General features: G+C 36.5%; 1 protein-coding gene across 6 annotated transcripts in view; it reads right to left on the reverse strand.

The window, feature by feature from the left end:
* The window catches only part of CCSER1 (coiled-coil serine rich protein 1), a 627,487-nt gene that overhangs the window by 282,214 nt on the left and 325,886 nt on the right, over positions 1–19,387 (reverse strand). For all 6 annotated transcript variants that reach the window (XM_032109386.1, XM_032109385.1, XM_032109387.1 and 3 more), the window contains one exon: positions 4,851–4,934. In XM_032109386.1, the coding sequence (XP_031965277.1) occupies positions 4,851–4,934 (84 nt within the window). The remainder of the gene's footprint in view (positions 1–4,850; positions 4,935–19,387) is intronic.

The following is a 19,387-nucleotide window of genomic DNA, read 5'->3' on the forward strand; positions in this document are numbered from 1 at the left end:
TCTTGTGGAACTGATTCAGAGAGTAATTACTGCTCAGATAAGCCTTTTCTGGAATATGTGCAATTAATTCTCCTTGCAAAAAAGGGGGAAGAAGCCTGACACTTTAATAATGTTTAAGTACACCTAATCTATTTCTTTTCTACTCCTAATTTTCCCTAAATATGGTGAAGAAAGAGGATTTGAAACTACTTACAAATGCTGGTTCTTAGGTAAATTATCCACGGGTCCGTGTTACCCTCTCATAAAAACAGCCAACATGAAATAATACTACAAACCAGCAGAATGTAAAGGAAATGGGTTATCAGTGTAAAGATTAATCTAGACTGCTTTTTCCAAAAATAAGGACTATTATCCTTTTCAAATGGGAACTATTTAATTTCTTTAAAATTTCAAGGACAACTGTTTTTAAAATTTTGAAAATAGCCTGGACTAATGAAAATTTTTCTTTTACACAACAATTCAAAATACTATTTTCCTGATGTTTTCGTGAAATTTTTATCCAAATCTCATTCTTTGCCTGTCAAAACAAGTTGTGACGTTATGACTGTAAAATTCAAGGGGTCTGTACTGGCATAACTACATTTTGAGGTGATTTTTACACTTAACCTAAGTGCCTTTCATAAACAGCTCCTCAGCAGGATTCAAATGCATCTAGGGTTTTCTGTTACACTTCAAAGCTGAATAACAAGTACTCATCTTCACCATACTTCAAAAATTGTTCAATTGGCTAATTGCCCATTATTGAAATCAACCTACAGAAAACAGCTAAGCTTGCCACCACGCTTGCCCTCCAGGAATACACTGTATTTAGGATACAGCAACTAAATGAACAAATACAGAAAACCCCTCCTCACCAAAAACAACCACCCACCAACCCTCTCCCCACAAAGCACAGCACAAGTCCCACGCCCTCTCAAATAATTAACATAAGTTTTGGGCAAGGAAGTAGAGCTTATTTATGATTTTCAAAGATGAGAAAAAAGTTTTAAAAAATAAAAATAGGGCAATTATGTTTAGTTGAGCTGATTCCAGAGTATCTAGTCCTAAAGCAGTAACTTCTACAGCTTGAGGTAAAGCCCACTTAGCCAGCACTGTGCCTCGCTATTCTATAAGTGTAGAAAGTCTAACACTTGATAAAGAGCCACCTCCATGGCAGAAAAATATCCCCAACAGCTGGGCTATACGGGGGATTAATTTCCTGACCTAACTTTGACTCCAGTTCCACTCAGAATCCACTCAAACTGCCTCACCACATTTTTCTTTTTGGTGGCACAACACACAACTTTAAGTCACACAGGGAATCAGGGTTGAAAGGATAATGTTGTTAACACTCATTTTTCAGCGTGAATGTCACTGTACCAATGACAGCAGTAGAATAAATGTTACTATAAACAGCAGTCGGTTACTTTTGCCAATATAACATGAAAATATTTTCTGCTTAAAGTCATTCTAAGTGCTCACACTGCAGTGGAAAAAGATCGATTTGGGAAAATATACGTAAAGATGCAGTTGCAGGCAAAGCTGGCTATGAGACAGCTGAGGTTCCAAACATCTTCGTGTCCAATGAAAACTAAGATGTTAATTTATTTTGGTTATTTTAGGGAGAAAAAAGAAGAAAAGAGGAAAGAAGAGCACATTCCCTACAGAATGGATATGCTTAATTTGATTTCCTGGATAATATTTTCACAAATGAGTACAGTTTTGAGACAAGTGACGGTTTGAACCCAAATTTTCAGTTCCTGCCGAGGTTTACCATTTCCACTAAGGTTTAGAGCAGGTTTGGGTACCTGACATAGCTGAAGCAAGCATTTTTCAGGAGATAATGAGAGCATAGAAGAACTAATTCCACTTCCCGAACCTACCTATATTCATTTCTACAAAGACTGACACACTTCTGGTGACAAAGGGAGTCAATACAAAATAATCACTAAAAAATAGAACAAACAAAAAATCCACAAGAGACTATTCTGTGTTCTTCTTTGTTCACTAGGATGTAGGTAATGGATCCTTGCATTTTATCGTTTCTACCTGGGTATTGCAGCTGAGCATCTAAACCCCTATTTTCATTCCTCAAGTATTTACCCTTTTCTCCCCTAAAAAGTTATGTAACAATTACAAGCTCAAAAGCTTCGTTGGCTCACACTCCATTGACATTTTCCTCAGCTCAGCTCAAGGTTTCCTTCATAATACACTCAAATGAGGTAGAAATGCTTTTCTAAAAGCATTTAAAAGTTAGGGGGGAAAAACACCACAAGGGAGGGAGGGGAAAACTACTAGAAAAGTCTAGGAAATCTAGAGGAAAACAAGAAGCAAAAGCTCCCAGAGAGCCAAAATTTACCTGAAGTTCACTTTAGGTTAGTTGAAGAGCTTTAAAGTAAAACCAGCTAAACTAAGGATTTTACATCTATACAGGCAACCATTCAACTTAAATGCTGGAAACTACAGATTTTCATGTCTTTCTCAAGAAGCACAAAACTGACTCCTGCTCAAATCAATTTTTATGTGCTACTTCTGAATTAGCATCATGATGCCATGATTTCAAGACAGGCAAGTTGCATTTACAAATTTTGTATTTCCATATTCAGAGTGACAAATGGAACATGGGCTGCTCCAAGATACAAAACTAAAAATGCTAGTCTTCTATTAAGTGCTATGTCTGTAATAAATTGCAGCTATGTGAAAACACATACAGTTTCATTAGCCAAAACTGACTGCTCTTAACTTTTGTAAACATTTACTTTCCAAATATTTACAAACACATGAATAAGAGTAGCATTTGCAGAATATTAAAGCATGTTTCAGATCAATTTTTGACCAATTTTATGCAAGGAAGAAAAACAGTATCAGAATTTCCTAGCAATCAATTAACTTAATTCATTTTTAACAGCTCTGAAAAGAGAGCTTACTTCCCCTGCATGAAGCTCTAAGAGCGCCTCACACAATCAGGAGCAAATCTCTTGAAGTGCCGTGGTGGCAGGGCCCAGGGCCCCTCCAGAAAAGGGCACTGGATGTGCAGTATTGAAATAGAAGATACAGTAGAGATTTAAAAAGTATCCCTATGACTGTAGTTAGAAACTCAGACAAAAACAAAAAACAAAACAAAACAAATCCATTTTTTCCAATCCTGTGGGAACCCACTCCTTTTTTTCTAGGTTTCATAAACTAAAGTAGTTTCTGTCATATCCACCTCCCAACCTGGCTTTTTCAGTTCAATTAGGAGTAAATAAGATCTACTGAGTCCTTTCAAAACTTAATTTCAAATGACTAAACATGATCTCAAGAATCCCACCTGCACTTCCTTTACAAGTCTTAAGAGTATCGAAACTGAAGTCAATTGATCATGGATTAAATCCATGATACTTACTTTAAATCATACAGAAATTCTTATTTCATGGCCCTAAGATGTTGCACTTTTTGTCTACTATGACAGTTCCCTGTGGGTCTTCTCCAAGTGATGTATACACAGATCAACTTTGACAACACTAAACAGCAAATGAGCCACAGCTCCCTGTGTCAATACAGGGTTATTTTACACGGACAAAATTGTCCACCAGTTAAATAGCATATGTTCTGAATTAGTCTGATATAAAATTAATGCTCCAGGACTGTAGAGAAGCTTGATGTACCCTGTGTCCCATTTTGTCATTTAATTTTAGACAATAATTACACAACACAACATTTCTTAATGTAGCCAAATACGAAACAAAGAATATTGATGATGTGTATATATTTTGCAGACGTTAATACAGCAAAGAAATCTTCCACTCTTGGGTAGGATTACATTTTTCCCATGCAACCTAAAACTCAGTTATTTGGCATAAAAATATACTGGTTTTTTTAGTGAGTATATAAAATATGCAGTAATAGCTAGACCTGAATTAAGTCTGTTCGAGTTCTGAGCTAGTCATGAAGCATGAGACAGAAAGGCACAAAAAACCCCTGAGATAGGTCAGCTAATTAAGATCTAATTAGGGAAACAATCCCTTGTCCCAAAGGGTGCTTAGACAAAATCCTAGATGCCCACACACCTGCAGCTTTCATGGAAGGGATGTACATGCGGAATGTCTTCCTGACTGTGGTGACCCTATCTTCCTGAATGTGGTGACTGCTTTCCCTGCCAAGTGTTTAAGTTCTCTGCTGTGAGAGAGGAGGTGGAAACTCCCTCTCCTTTATTTAAAAATACTGAAGACATCCATGCTTTAACCCCATTCCATCAAAAAAGCAATCTTAAAATTCCGTTAGCAAAGCCTTAACAAAACAACAAAATGCATTTTCATGTGTTTAGGTTTTTTTTTAACTGCTGTATCACGTATTTTGTTTCAGTCACTGGAAAGTACTTCGTCAATTCTTAAAGCAGTAGTAGCCAAGCATTAGTAGCTCATATGCTAAGTAAAGATTCAGCAAGTGCAAGAATATTTATTATTTTATGCAAAGACATCTATTATGGAGAAAAAAACATATTTCCTTTTCTCCTGAACAATCATATAGATGAGAAAAGCAGTCCTGGGAGAAGTAATGACAATTTATCAGGCATGTGCATGGCTCTTCAAGATTTCTGGCATATGCATACAGTGCTGTGCTTATCTGCCTCTGATCAAGACAACTGTCAACACAAGCTTTTCAAAGAAACTTTTACAAGCAGTGAATCTAGACAGTAGCCACTTCAGAGGCTGACAAGCCCCTAGAAAAGTACAGTCAGTGTTACCAGAATGATTAACATAGCCTTAGGCTAGTAATTCTGTAGCAGGTGTGAAACTGCATTTCTTTAATTTCTGGTCTCGAAGTGACATTATCCGGTAAAGGAACTCAAAACCACCAACAAAAAACCCCCCATTACTTCTGCTGCTTACCAGCTCCTCCCGAAGCTGGGCTATGAGTTCATCTCTCTCCTTCAGCTGCAGCTTCAGCACTGAGCATTCATCTTTTATTCCATCCTACAAAAACATCAAAGAGATGTTATAATAGGCTTAACACTTCTACTTTGCTCATGACAAGAAAAGGCTGTTTCGCATAGTGTGAGATAATTACATTCAAATAATGAAACTCAATTTTCCTTTGTCATGTGTGGTATTTTCAATAACATTTTCTAAGTTGCTGCATAAACAAATTAATGTATCCAAAGACATTGCATAGAAATTTGAATAGCTCCCTGCAAAGAAGTCCATTTCACTGTTTTCTAAATCTTTTAAGTCTTTTTACTAAGGGATGATCCTATCAGGTCATTTCTTTTCATTTGAGAAACAGCTATGAAATGTTATAATTTTAATCATACAAAAAAACATTAGAGAAATATCAATTTAGAGCATTATTGCAGAGCTCTTGATCTTGGAGAAATGAAGAAGAACGTATAACAGACATCCACTGGAAAAGGAAAGCACACTCCCCATCCATACATCTTTTGTACCACATCAGCTAAAACAGCAGCAGTTCTGGTATTAACTGAGGGAGGAAAGAATGTAGTTACCACTTACTGAAATAACCACTATAACTCAATTTGACCTGTATGAAACTGACTCTAATAGCTAAAACTGCAGCCAAGCCCAGGCCCAGGAAGAAGGCTGCAAGCTGTTCCCAGGAAACTTCATGAGTTCATGTAAGTCTCAACATCATATTTCAAGAAGAAATATCAATCATGTAGTTTTGTGTTGTTCTGATAAACATCCAAGGAGAGAAACTCAAATTAACAGACTGAACTGTTGAAAAATAAAAACCTAGCAAACTAACCAGCCAACCAGCTGGTCAAACAACTGTAACTGAAGAACTCTATTTTTACATCCTTCTAGCATGGCAACATTTAGTTTGGGAAGTTTACTAATCTGGAAATTTTACTATTAGGGAAAAACAGAAACCCACAAGCCATATGACAAGAAAACTTTTGGAAATCTGGTGGTATATTCACAACACTTATTCTGAAAACAAAAAAACTGGACCTCTAGTTATCAGCTGATAACAGTGTAAGAGCATAGAAATTATTTAGATTGGGTAGAGTTCAGCGGTTCTAAAGGGTATAACCAGTGTGATAAACTTGCACTCTGTCAGTACTAATGTGTTTGTAAATCCAAATAAACACAGAAATACAGGACAAAAAAAGTAGAGTGTAACCCCATTTTCCTCACATAAAAGGTTACCATTATTATCGTTCAAAGTAATTATATTGCTCATCATCTGCCCTAACAGAATTGGAAGAAGAAACAAGACACATACACATCAATATTGCAAATATTTACAACAGCTGCAATGGAAAGAGATACACCATCTCTGGCCGCTTACACTCTACTTCAGTACTACGTACAGATCTTCTGAAAGATCCAAATTCAGAAAAAAGCCAGCACATGCATTATCTGCTAGGGAAAAGCTCACAGAAATTTTCTTTATTATATGCTATGGAAGCATTTTACTATCTACTAGCAGATTAATGTTTAGGAACATTAGCTGAAAATAAATTTTTTGCACATCCCAGAATACAGCCCGCAGCACTGAATATGATATTAGTACATATTTAACATTCCTGTTAGCAAAAATATCTGCTTCTAAAAAATATGGTTTTAAGTATCAGCAACTATTATTTTATCAAAGCAAGGTCTTTATTTTAAAAAATGGTTTTAAAAACAACATGGCATCAGCTATTGTACCGCAAATTTTTGTTACATTGTTCTGAGTTCTTTTTGCCAGCACAGTTTTACACTGTTGCTACCTTTTGAATTTCTCCTTTTTAACTTAAAGGAAAATAGAATAGTACAACACACAGTGGAAAAAGGAAAACATCAAGGTCCCATAGCCAAGACTATTACAAAAATATCTTTCAGAAAGCATGCACAAGCAAACACAGCAATGAGGCCTGTAACAGCATGTCTCAACCACAGCAGGAAGGATTTTTGAGATGAGCTTTGGCACTAGGTTTTGTCTAAGAAGCAAAGCAAACTAATGAGAGCTTGAAGAAAGATTCTGCCTCACAGAGCTTCCAAAGAATTAAAACCTACAGTGCCTCTCTCCTGGCAAAAAGCAGTTGTGCACCCAGCCGGATCTTCCTCACACATGCAAGGAAATGGACCCCTCTTGCTCGGCACAGTTCTCCAGGCACTTCCATATTCCATGAAACAATTGTCTCATAAAATTTAGACCATAACCATCCTTGGAGCTTGGAGAAAAATATGCAGGGCTAAGGTTTTTCCCTTGCATGGCCTCATTCCAGCAAAACTCTGATTAATACTTGCCAGTGGGACATGGTGCTTGAAAACCAGTGCCCTGCAATTTCTGGGATATTTGAGACTGTTAAGTTTGGACTCTATGATGATTTTGGCTGAGGTAGAGTTAATTTTCTTCCCAGCAGCTCATATAGGGCCATGGGTTTGATTTGGTCTGGAAGAAGTGTTGATGAAATAGAGGTGCTTTTTTTTCTGCTGAGCAGCACTTACACAGCATCAAGGCCCTTTCTGCTTCTCATACCGCCCCTGCAGTGAGGAGAGGAGGGTGGCACAAGGAGTTGGGAGGGGACACAGCCAAGGCAGCCAACTGATCCAAGGAATATTCCATAAAATATGGCATCATGCTGGGTATATAAAGCAAGGGAAAGAAAGAGGAAGAAGCGATGGTGTTCGTCTTCCCAAATCACGGCTATACATGATAGAACCCTGCTTGCCTGGAGCAGCAGACAGCTGCTTCTTGCTAAATGCAGAGTAGAATTAGGATTTTATAATCTCATTTTGCTGCACAGTATCTGCAGAGGCATCAATCGTTCCTCAAATGCAAGAGAGTGAATAAAAGACAGGAAACATACTGTCAAGCAGTTGACTGCAAAAAGGTTTGGGCAAGTTCAATATCCCATACACCTGCCTGAATGTAGCATTAACAGAACAAAACATGTTGCAGAAAAAACTGTTGCCAAAACACTGAATATAGTTCCTCCAGAAAGTAACTACGGAAAGCCACAGCAGAGGAGGCTCCAAGAATAATTTTTTCATGCAAGAACCAAAATATTTCAGTGAAGGATTGTGTGCATGATATCAAAGAAGTCGCATGTTATTGAAAGGAGTGGAGGGCAGCAAAAACTGGTGGAATGCTGTGTTATTCATTAGTCTGTGGGCAAACAGCAGTGTGTATCTGATCGTGTGAATTCAGGAACAGATCATCTCTACTCCTTAGGAGGTCTGAAATGCTTCATTATCTGCTGAGAAACTATAACACAGGGCAAAGCTGCTGTGGAAAAAACAAAAAATTTATTGAGAAAAGCGTCTCAAGGTGAATGAGAAATAGCAGGCACAGTCTGATGGGGATTTACAGTACAAAAAAAAACAACAAAAAAAAAAATCCCAAACCCAAACTGCCCAGAAAACCAATATTGCCTCCTAATGAATTGTCACAGCAACAGATATTAAAGAGGAAATAACTTGAAAAGGATGGCCTGCTTTTAGGAGAGCATTCACTCAATGCATTCTAAATCTACACTGCAATTACTAAGCTGGAAAAAAACATTTCCCTCGTGAAGTAGGGCTTTTTAAATACACTTTGAATACTCTGGGGCTGTGACAGTCAGCCTCTTGCTATCTCCACATTCCAGTAGATACTTGACCCATGTATTCCTATGCTTAGAAAACTAAGCCCAATTATAGTGTGGGCATGATGACATATGCAAAATATTTCTCCTGCTTTTTTCAGCCCTTACAATATTTATAGAGTGTAAAAGAAAAAACAGATTGTCCCATAAGTAAAGTTGAATTCATAAGCCAACCAAAATCAATTTAGTGTCCATAGATTTAGAAGTCTGCTAGGTGACATTTACTTCTTCTATTTACTAAATTAACACCCTCTGCCACTTTGATTCCTTACCTTTCTGCAAAATGAGTTTATACCAATATTTTATCAACACTACCAGTCCAATGAGAACATGGATGCTCTGAAAATATCAGTCCAAATAATTCAATCTACACTCTAGGCATCTTTTCATAAACTACCTGTATACAATTGTAGCTTTGAGGCCATTTTGCTGAGCTTAACAAATTATACATACATTCCATTCCATTATTATTCTCATTGTTTTTATGAATGCTGTTCATTATTTTAGTATGAAAAAAGGGTAAGAATTCTGCTCTCCGTTGAAGTAAGCATGTCCATGACTCTGGAAATGCTTGATAAAAAGTCAATTAACACCTCATTGTTGAAGAGAACTGTTAGACACAGCATGATCTGTAAAGAGAACTACTTTCTTTTATTAAATATAGATAATCAAAAAGTTTTTCAGTCTAAATTCCAAATGTAAAAAAAGCAGCTGTGTGCAAAAAGCTTTCTGTCATTTTCTTCACTTACATCCTCTGATAGTTAAAAAAATTCCACTAGTTAGCTGCAAGTTCATTATGGATCTGCTGTAATTATTGTACATATTTACGGTCAGAATATTCCTCAAATTATCATCCTTTTACTTATTTTCAGTTGTCAGCTATGACAGTGATTGCTATGTCTCAGTGCCAGTATTTTCCTGGTTTAGTTTAATTCTGCTCATTCGGGAAAATGCTAAACAGAACAGCAAATCTGTTTCTCCTCAGATCAGTTCACAAGATGAAAAATGGTGCTGTGTGTGAAGACCGCTGAAGCAGGTTATGCATAAGCGCCAAAAAGAATAATCATTTTAATTTTGCAAACTTACTTTATACCTCTTCATACTTTGGAACAAATAGGAATGTCGTGCTTACTGTGATCAAAGTGCTATAAACAGAACTAACCAAGTATTCTGGAAGATAAATTTAATGCTTTTCCTCTGATACTAAACAGACTATGCTTCCAAAAAAATACCATAAGGTTAGAATATAATAAAACTCATTTGATAAATGTGCTGAATCTCAGATGCTAAATAGATTGTTTACCAACTTTGGCTACTGCAAAAATCAACAATTACTTAAGATATAGTGTCTTAAGAAAATAATCCTGGAACAAACCAAACTAAGAAATTTAAAACTGAGTATCAGGTCAAGAAAGGTACACAAATGCCATAACAGCTGAAGCTTCCTCTAAGTTATGCAGCAGATCTATGCAGAAAAATTAATAAATTTCTGGATAACTGTCTAGAACATTCAGAGAAAACACAAGGCTTAACATGCACAGTATTTTTCTGCAAACAGCATTGGAGTCTAGACTATGGACTGTGGATATCTTCTATGGTTCACTTTATCCCACCTGACACCTGAAAAGCAACAAGTAGTTCTGTGGATCTTACAGGAAATTTGCAGAGGAGCACTCTTATCTTTCTCCAAACTGAGACACCACTTGTGTTTTAACAAAAGGAAGAGCATCTACCTATTTGAGGTAACATGAGTAGACTGCTGGATATTACAGCTCATGTTTTCAGAAATGAGTTTTCTGTCAGACCATGAGTAGCTGCATTGTTCATTGTTACTCTTGTTTTAATGAAAGTCTAAATGATCCTAACATTAGCAGAGAGCCCAAGTCTGCATTGTTTCATGTGTCAAAATGAAGTCAGTGGTCTGGTCCCCGATGTAAGTAAACCATGGCACCTCACGTACACAGTGTGACTTTTCCCATTATGTGCTCACTCTAGCTGTACCTACTGCATCACCTTGTATCTGTTCTATCAATTCCTTTCAGTCACACCAAGAGAAAAATTATTTGGCTGGCTGCATTTCTCACATGTGCAAGGCACATTGATTTTGTCCTTTGGCTCATCTGTTGTTTTGGTGCCTTGCCAGTCCAGTTAGTCTTGTCTCTAACAATGCTCCCAAAGAGCATCCCTGCTGATTGCAGGCAATGGTCACACTTAACTTGCCTGCTTCTCATGTCACACTGCCCTTCCAGCTGTTGCTGAAGCCCAGAACAGGGGTGAGAGCAAGTCCATGCTTCAAAAATTCCCATTAAAGCATAACACAACAGCTCAGAGCCATCTCCCATGACCACCTTAACCCAGCACACGCAGATTCTCACTCCAAGTTATCTTTCCAGTAGGAAAAACGCAAACAAATAAAATCCTTAATCAGCTTTGTAACCCCTGATCATACCAGAAACAGACATCACTTTGTACATCTTTCCACGCAGCTCCAGTATTCAAATGACTTCCAAAGGAGCAACTCTCCGTTTCTTTATCAGGAAATCAAATGGAGTTTGGGGAGCAGAGGATCTGATCTTTTAATGATAAATAAGCGTGATTAAGCCTTAAAAAGACTTATGCAATATTATAACATATTCTAAGTTCAGTTACATGGAACATGTTGATAAATGTTTTACTGGGCAAATTAGGGTAGTTATATCCATTTAAATACTAGAATTCAATTGATATTCTACTGTGAAGGTAACACTCAAAGAGACTATATAGGCTACACTACTTTGACTTCAGACATCTATGAATACAAAGCTAAATAATGTTTTCTTCACAGTGAGTCATAGTTAACTCTAAAATACAGATTGACCAAATTAATTAGGATTTTTTTTTTACTCCTGCTGAAATTTTCTCTCTGAGTGATAATAAAAGGCATTATGTTTAAAAGAATGAAGCTTGATTAATAAACTGCAGAACATAAAACTGAATGATTACACCAGGGGAAGCCCAAGATGTATCTAACCTGCAGAAATCATGAATAGCAGCCAAGAGCATAACAAAATACATGAATGTATTTTTCCCAATATAATCAATCCACTTATTGGCCCTTTATGGCCAGAATTCACACACACAATATGATGCCTCCTTAGGTGATATCCCTAAATAAATTCTACATTCATGAAGAGAAAACAAGTGAAACAAAAGCCCCCAAACTTCCTTTGGTTTTCAACCTGCTGTGGAACACTGTAATTGTTCCTGCTTCCTTAAGATAAGACAGGTGTATTTCCTATTCATCTCCTCCATGACTTCCATTGTTTTATAAATCCACATGCTTATTTCATAACTACTGTCATCTGTTAGAAGCTAGCAAATACCTCCTTCCTTACATAGGATATCCTGTATGTCTGATCATCATCCACCCTTCCTAGCTGGACCGTGTCATTCATTTGAACCTGGTAATCAGGATTCTGCTGAGAATCGGTGCTCAACTGTATGTATCTTTTTTAAAATTTTACTTCAGAAAGTACTAAGGAGGTCTTTTCAAGGAACTATGCACCATGTCTGAAAGTCCTCTTTCCTCATTTGGAAAAATAGGATTGTGCTTCCCTTTGTGCACTCCACTGTGTCTGCTGACACTGAATCTCAGCTGCCTTTCATCTTTACATCATTTAGAATGATGAAATCTTTCTGCAACATTTCAAACTCCATTTTAATCCTGATTATTCTGCACCTTCTAGAAGTATAATTCTTCCTTTAATAAATGACTACTTATGACTTTTGTACTGTACACCTAGTCTGCCATTAATCCAAGAGAAGACTTTTCTACTCATCATCTTATTTTTTAAAAGCCTTTGATGAAGGGCTTTGTTGAAAGGTTTTTGGAAATTGAGTTAACTACACAAAACAGATCATCCTTATTCACATGCATGACTCTTCCAGTAGATTTCTGAGGTCTGATTAAAATCTCAGGAAGTCAGGTTTGTTCTCCCCCCTTTATTATATTCATTCATGGTTCAAGCAAATCTATTTTCCAGAACAGTTTCTACTAATTTAACCAGTAACAAATTCAAACTAAAAGAATTTTTTAAAACCCCAACAAACAAAAAGCAGTTGTCTATTTCCATCTGTCATTTAGCTACGAAGATTAAAACGACAGATAACAGGCAAGACTAAGCAGTTCAACAATTTCTCATACCAGTTTCACATCTAGAATGAGTAGCTGGTGCAAGAGATTCCTTACTCTCCGTTGTTCCGTTACTACTCTCAGATATCTTCAACTGGCATTTCAAGACTCATTCCTTGGATTAGTTCCCCCAGTGTTGCTGGTGCATCTACTGATGTGGAAATAAACACCAATTTTTTAATTATATTTATTATTTTTCTTCACAATAATCTTATTTGCCAAGAGTGCTTCTGTAATCACCAATTTTCTTTCAGCACTGCAAATTCTCTGGAAGACCTCATTACACTTATTAACTTGACAAAAGGCTTCTATAATCAGGGTGGGGTTTTGTTTGTTTGTAAGCATATGTTTAGCAATTTAATATTGTCCTATTAACTCTCATTTTCATTAGGGGTAAAATACTCTATTCATATCTAATTTTTTCCCTAATACCAAATCAGCAAAACCAAAACCCCTTCACACTTTTACATGCAAACAACCTTATTAATCATGTAATACATATAGACCGAGTCACATGAAAGAATACCCATAAAATCTATAACTTTGTGCAAACATAATTTAATTTACAGTTGAAATGCAGCCACTTTTTCATTTGTATGTCAGTTTCTTTCTGCCAAGCAGCATGACAAAAAAACATTCAGGCCAAAAAATAAAGCAAAAATATCTGCCAACTGCAGCATTTTTGTAAAAGTTTCATTACTGCCATACCAGTAAATGTATTTCTTCATATTCAGAGAATAATGTCCCTACACAAAACCTCATTTGTCTAAACAGGAGGAGACAACTCCAAATTGGATCCTGGATGCCCTGTGAGGAGATCAATAGAAAAGTTTCTTCTAGCTCCAACAGCACAGGCCACTGAGCTCGTGTCTCCCCTGAATCCACCGTAGTCTCCTACTATCAGCTTGTATACGTGACAAAATATCCACTATTTTATGCTGAATTCAATATTTCAGCTCTAAAATATTCTTTGTCCTGCCCTCCAGGAATCACAAGAAAATTTCAGACAGGAGGAAAGGGGAGTGCTGTGAAATAGTGACTTTGGCTCTTTCCAGGTGTAAGGAAAAATGCGACAAAATGTACACAAAAAGGACAAAATATATATTTGTATTTTACCATTACTGTTTTTAAAGCCAAATCAAGTTTTTCTTTAGTATCGGAATAAAAAATATACAAAAGTAATTTTTGATTGATGAGGATGATTCAGGGAAGAAAGCAATGAATAAGTTTTTAGATCTTCTAAGCACACTAGAATTAACAGAAGTAATCTTATTAAATGCTCTCAAGAGAGTAAGAAAGGAGAAGAGATCCAGCCAGCTCTGCTTGAGGTTATAATTATGAAAATAACATGTCATTCCAGGAAAGACTTTAGGATCAAATATACAAATGCTTGCATACATGGATATTGTGCAAAGAACTAATACCTTTTCTTGGATAACCTTTAAGTACACCAGCCTAACTAATTTATTCCAAAAGGTTCCCTAGGTCCACAAGGGTGACACAGAAAAGAAAAAGACCTTCAGATTTAGAAAAAACAAGACCCCAGAAGTACCATAGACTCTCTTTATATCATGAAGGTGTATTGAGAGAACATGATGTCCTCTATATTTCATACTTGTAATTTGCTACTGCTTAAAGACTTTCAAATAGACATCCTATACAGTACTGCTGACCCTTTAAAGAAAATATCAGCGAATAGAAAAATCATGCACAGCTGGTGAGCAAATCAGCAAATCATTTTAATATTTCAGAACATCTTGCTACATTTTACATAACATTTACACATATAAAACATGAAGATTTTTTCCTGCCTTTATCATGCTTGCTAAGCACAGTCAAATTTGTTCCTCTAAATAAAAAATTTTGTATATCCTCTTTCACCTACATCCATTTAGTACACTGAGCTCTGACACACATTACTTCTCTAGAACCACTGAGGTTTTACCTCTACTTATCATTAGGCAAGAAAAGATTCTGAATTACAGTGAAGGTAATTCACTGTAGTGGTCAACCAGCTTAACTAGACTATACATTCAGCTTGACTCCCTCCTAAACTGCATATGCTATTATTTACTGACCTTAAATGGAAATGCATTTTTCAGCTGAGAATAAACCTTTGTTCAACCAACGGGACATTTTGCTGCAAGTTTATGCAACTATATCAATCTTTAAATACCTTCAACTTCGCATACATACAGAAAATCTCATTTCTGGACCAACAGTAAGGTCATTACAAAAGAAAAGACTTGTTTATCTTAATGGTTTTTGAGGAAAAATAACAACAACAAAAAAGGCTTTGTCAGATAACTGAGACAAACTAAATTCAGCTATCCTAAGTTAATTGTCCTATGACCGCATAACTACATACAAAATTTAAGACAGATGATACAACACCAACTATAAAACCAACCTAGTTTGGCCAGCATAGAAAACAGTACAGTCTAATTAGTACACCACTCATCAGCATAATGAACATGCTAATACAGAACTGCTCCCCCTGTTTCTGAGCTACCATGTAAAGAAATATATCAGTGCACTAAGCCAGGTAGAAATAAAATTCTCTGCATAAAATAATATAAAAATATGCCTGTGGGATTTTACTTAAGAGCATCTAAATGCTGGTAAGCACCAGGTAACTCCATCGGTTAGCTCTGATTTGCTATTACGAGACTTTATCTGATACAGACAGGGAAAGTTGTGGGGTTAGAATCTAAGAAAAAAGAGGTGTTTTTTCTAGATGTGTATTTGCATGAATCTCTTTCCACTCATAAATCTTACTGTTTAATTCTCCAATATTTGTCATTATGAAATTGGTTATGAAATAACCTTGCAAGCTCTTCTCTGCTCGTTTTGCACAAACAAAGAAAAATGCCAAGAAACTCAGCCAAAAATGAGCTCGATGTTATTTTCTTTAGGCAGTTTCCCCAGAGAGCCAGTTACTAAAAGATTTTTTGTAAGTCATATTTTACATGATATGTGTGTGCCACAGAAGCATTAATTATGGTCACTTGCAGTGCAATACTAGACCTCGTTACGTTCCTGCATGATTCTTCCTTCATCACCATTACATGGACTTAGCTGTTTACTCTTTCCAATTTTGACTATTAAAAAGCATATTCAACTTAGAGTACACCTCTGCTTTTGCCTGCTTTTTGTCAAAAATGGGAAAACAGATGCATTTCAGTGTCCATTTTTTTCCTCGGCAAGTGTTCTATCCTCTACTGCCAGAGAAGCTTAGTCAATAGATGTGGTGAGCAAGACCGGATAGATTAATGAGCTCATTATAATTCATTAAAGAGTGATGTGGGGATGACTGCCCACTTTAATTAGCTTTATTACGGTAGGAAATTGTTTCATATGCCAAGCTCATCACCAAGCATGCCTGGAAAACATTAGAGTGGTAATCAGACTTGATACGAGAACCTTTCATTAGCCTGTAAGGCTAAAGGCACTTATAATGACAAGGAAAATATTAAAAAAGATGGACATGAGAGTGGCTAGCATAAAATAATTTATTGTCTCTAATAATTCAGTGATAAACTACACAATGGTGATTTCAAGTTAAAACTTTGGTGGAACAGCTGTGTTTCCATGGCACACCATGTGCTCTTCCTGTAATCATGACATTAACTGACAGTAATAGATTTAGAAGGTTTAATAGGTCAGGTTTGCTCAGATAATAAATCCTAATGCAAATTAACTATGACTCAAATATTTTAATGAAAATCTTAATTGGAAACTGGATTTTCTTCAGGAATACATGAGCCTCTTTTACCAGTCACCCCTCAGACGAGCAAACGCATTTCCACACTTTTTTTTACTAAGTTGCAGGTAAACAACAGGTAAAAAATATTTTAGACAAAAAATGGTAGACAAAACCAGATAAAAATACTCAGATAAAATTGTAGAAGATTTGGAAGGAGAGAAAGAGAAAATTAGCATAAGAGTTTGTTTCAGTCTGCAAAAGCCACACTGAAGGAAGGATTACGTTCTAGGATCCACTTTTTTAAGGTTTAAAGGCCTAGAACATATTCACAAAGTTTCTCAACATTAATCAAATGGTTTAAGGTGTAATCTCTGTAACCTCAATAATTTATTCCAATCATGACTACCTTATCATTTTAATTACAGTCTCTTTCACTCTAAGCAACAGTAAACATTCCAAAGCCCTACCTTCCTGATTAGTTGTATTCTGAATAAATTGCTTAGTATTATCCAGTTCTGTAACTAATCAAGAGCTTGGCATTTGTTTTAATACAAATGTTAAGGAAATACCTATAAGTACCCCTGTTCTATCCACAATCAGATCAAGTCATGAGACTGTAGCATAAATTAATAATTGATAAGATCGTAGATGATCAAATTTTTCAACAGTATAAAATAATGAAGTATGGCAAATTATGGCTGAGCATATCTTTACTGATAGGAATTCTTTCCATTTTAAGATAATTTTTGGGTGGTTTTAGAGTAGCATATTGGAAGATTCCCCCCCCCCTCAACCCTCCACTATGCAAGGTAGTTAAAGAATGTACAATAAAACTGCTTCCCAGCTCTCAGACATACCATTATATTTTCATGCCTTGTGCTGTTGAGCCACTCCAAACACCCATCACCTCAAAGCAATTCTTTCTTCTCAAATTTTCACAAGCATAACACTAGCTACTCTTCAGTTTTCTAGTGCAAAAGAGCACATTATCCTCCTGACTTCACAACAGAGCAACTGTCCATTGTTATTTTGCTTCTTGTACGAAAATTGGTGTCCCTAGCACCTCAGTCCTTTGCAGCATTCCCCTCAGGAAGTGGCTCCACCAGCTATTAGTTGAGTGTGATACTATTTGGACTGACAGGGCAGCAGCATGTGACTCTTACGTATTTTCAAATTCCTGTTGAAATACGGTGCATGTAAGCAACGCAAATGGAGGGCTAACAAAAACATACACAGAAAGCCAACACAGAGACTTTTGGGATGACTTCTTTACAGTTCTGTGTGCTGTTATCCTAAAGGCAGTTGTTGCTACTGCACCGCAGCTCACAGAACTAATGAAATAAGCCTTACAAAAGCCTTCCGACATAGGTCATTGTTGTGATCTTAGAGAAGAGGAAGCTGAACAAAAAGGACAATGAAAAGATAGAATAAATCTCAGGGTTTTATTTTCCATTTCTTGCCATGACCATAACTCAATTCTCTTTTGCTTGTTATGGCTCTCAGACCCCTTAATCCTCTTTATCCTGTATTACACCTGCATCAGACATAATTAAGGACTTTCTGGTTTTCCTAAGCCAATGCTGGTTTGGAGCCCAGGACTTTATACTCCCCGAAGTCTTCCAGATACCTGAGAGCAAGTAGGGTGAACCTAAAATTAAAAATATTTACTATAGAATTCCTGGGTGTATTTTCAATCATTGAAACAGATGGAGGGATTTTTGCAGGTCTTATTTTAGGATTGATTAATACTGATTTCCCAACCAGTTGGAATTTGTATGCTTCTCCCTCTTGTACATAATCTTTTTGAGGGTCAACAGGATCCTTAGCAACTATACTATGAGTATCTAGCCCAACATGTGAACTGGGAAACATTTTACATTTTAATAGTCCAAACTAAGGAGAAACATTTTCTGCAGTTTAAGATGTGAAACAGTGAAAATAGAAACAAAACAGCCCCACTGCACCAAACCACCCCCTTTCACATCCAAGTCGAAGGATTTGAACTGATTTTGGCACAGTCATCTGACAATTGTACACATTTTATTCTCATAAGACTACACAACCAAACCATTTGTACAGCTAATACATAAAATTCTTATGACAAACCTGTTGTTTAGATGTTTTGTAAATTACAAATACAATAAAAACATAGTAGGAAAATAATCTGATTATGTGTGAAGAGAATACTTCTTTAGAATACTATCTAAATTCTTCATCAGTATAACCTGTTCATGACAAATGACTTATCCAAATAACATAACTGATGTGTGTCAATCTATATTACAACTTAGTCTTTAGGACTCCCACTTCACAGATGTACCAGACCTCTGTCATTCACCTTTATTCTTCTTTTTTTTAAAGCACTTACCGTCCTATAGTTCATACTCTTCCTTCACACATCTTTCAAAAAGCTTGAACCCAAGCATCAGCCCCATCCATAAAAAGAAAGAATGAGGTAGAGACAAAATTAAGGGAACTAATCAAAAACTATCAGCAAAACACGGCTAGAATATTAAAGACTACATGTTTATGTGCCTAAAATAAAAAGCAGATTCTGCCTATTAACCTGGACCCTGATTTTCTTAGCACATATAGGTTTAATAACTGCTAGCATTGAGTACACGCCCTCTCATTTAGCTAATTGTGTGTTTTCATGTTTCAAAGTTCTTTGTCTTCTTGCTCAATTCAAATTACACAGAACAGTTAGCTTATGTCAGAAAGTCAGAAGAAGAAGAAAGGGTTATTTTCTTCTCAGTTACATTTCTTGATTGGAGATGCAATGAAAATCTGAATGAAAGAAGCTGATGCCTCTCACTCTAGCTGGTGGACACAGAATACTGGTCAGCTCCCAGTGAGAGTCCATGTGCCCTTGTCAATGCTTTGAACACTTGTCATTCAAAGATTCCCAGTCTGACAGAAAAACAAGCAGAATTTAGACCCAGCTATTAGTCCTCAG

The sequence above is a fragment of the Corvus moneduloides genome, chromosome 5, assembly GCF_009650955.1.
Source record: "Corvus moneduloides isolate bCorMon1 chromosome 5, bCorMon1.pri, whole genome shotgun sequence".
In the NCBI taxonomy this organism is placed as follows: domain Eukaryota; kingdom Metazoa; phylum Chordata; class Aves; order Passeriformes; family Corvidae; genus Corvus; species Corvus moneduloides.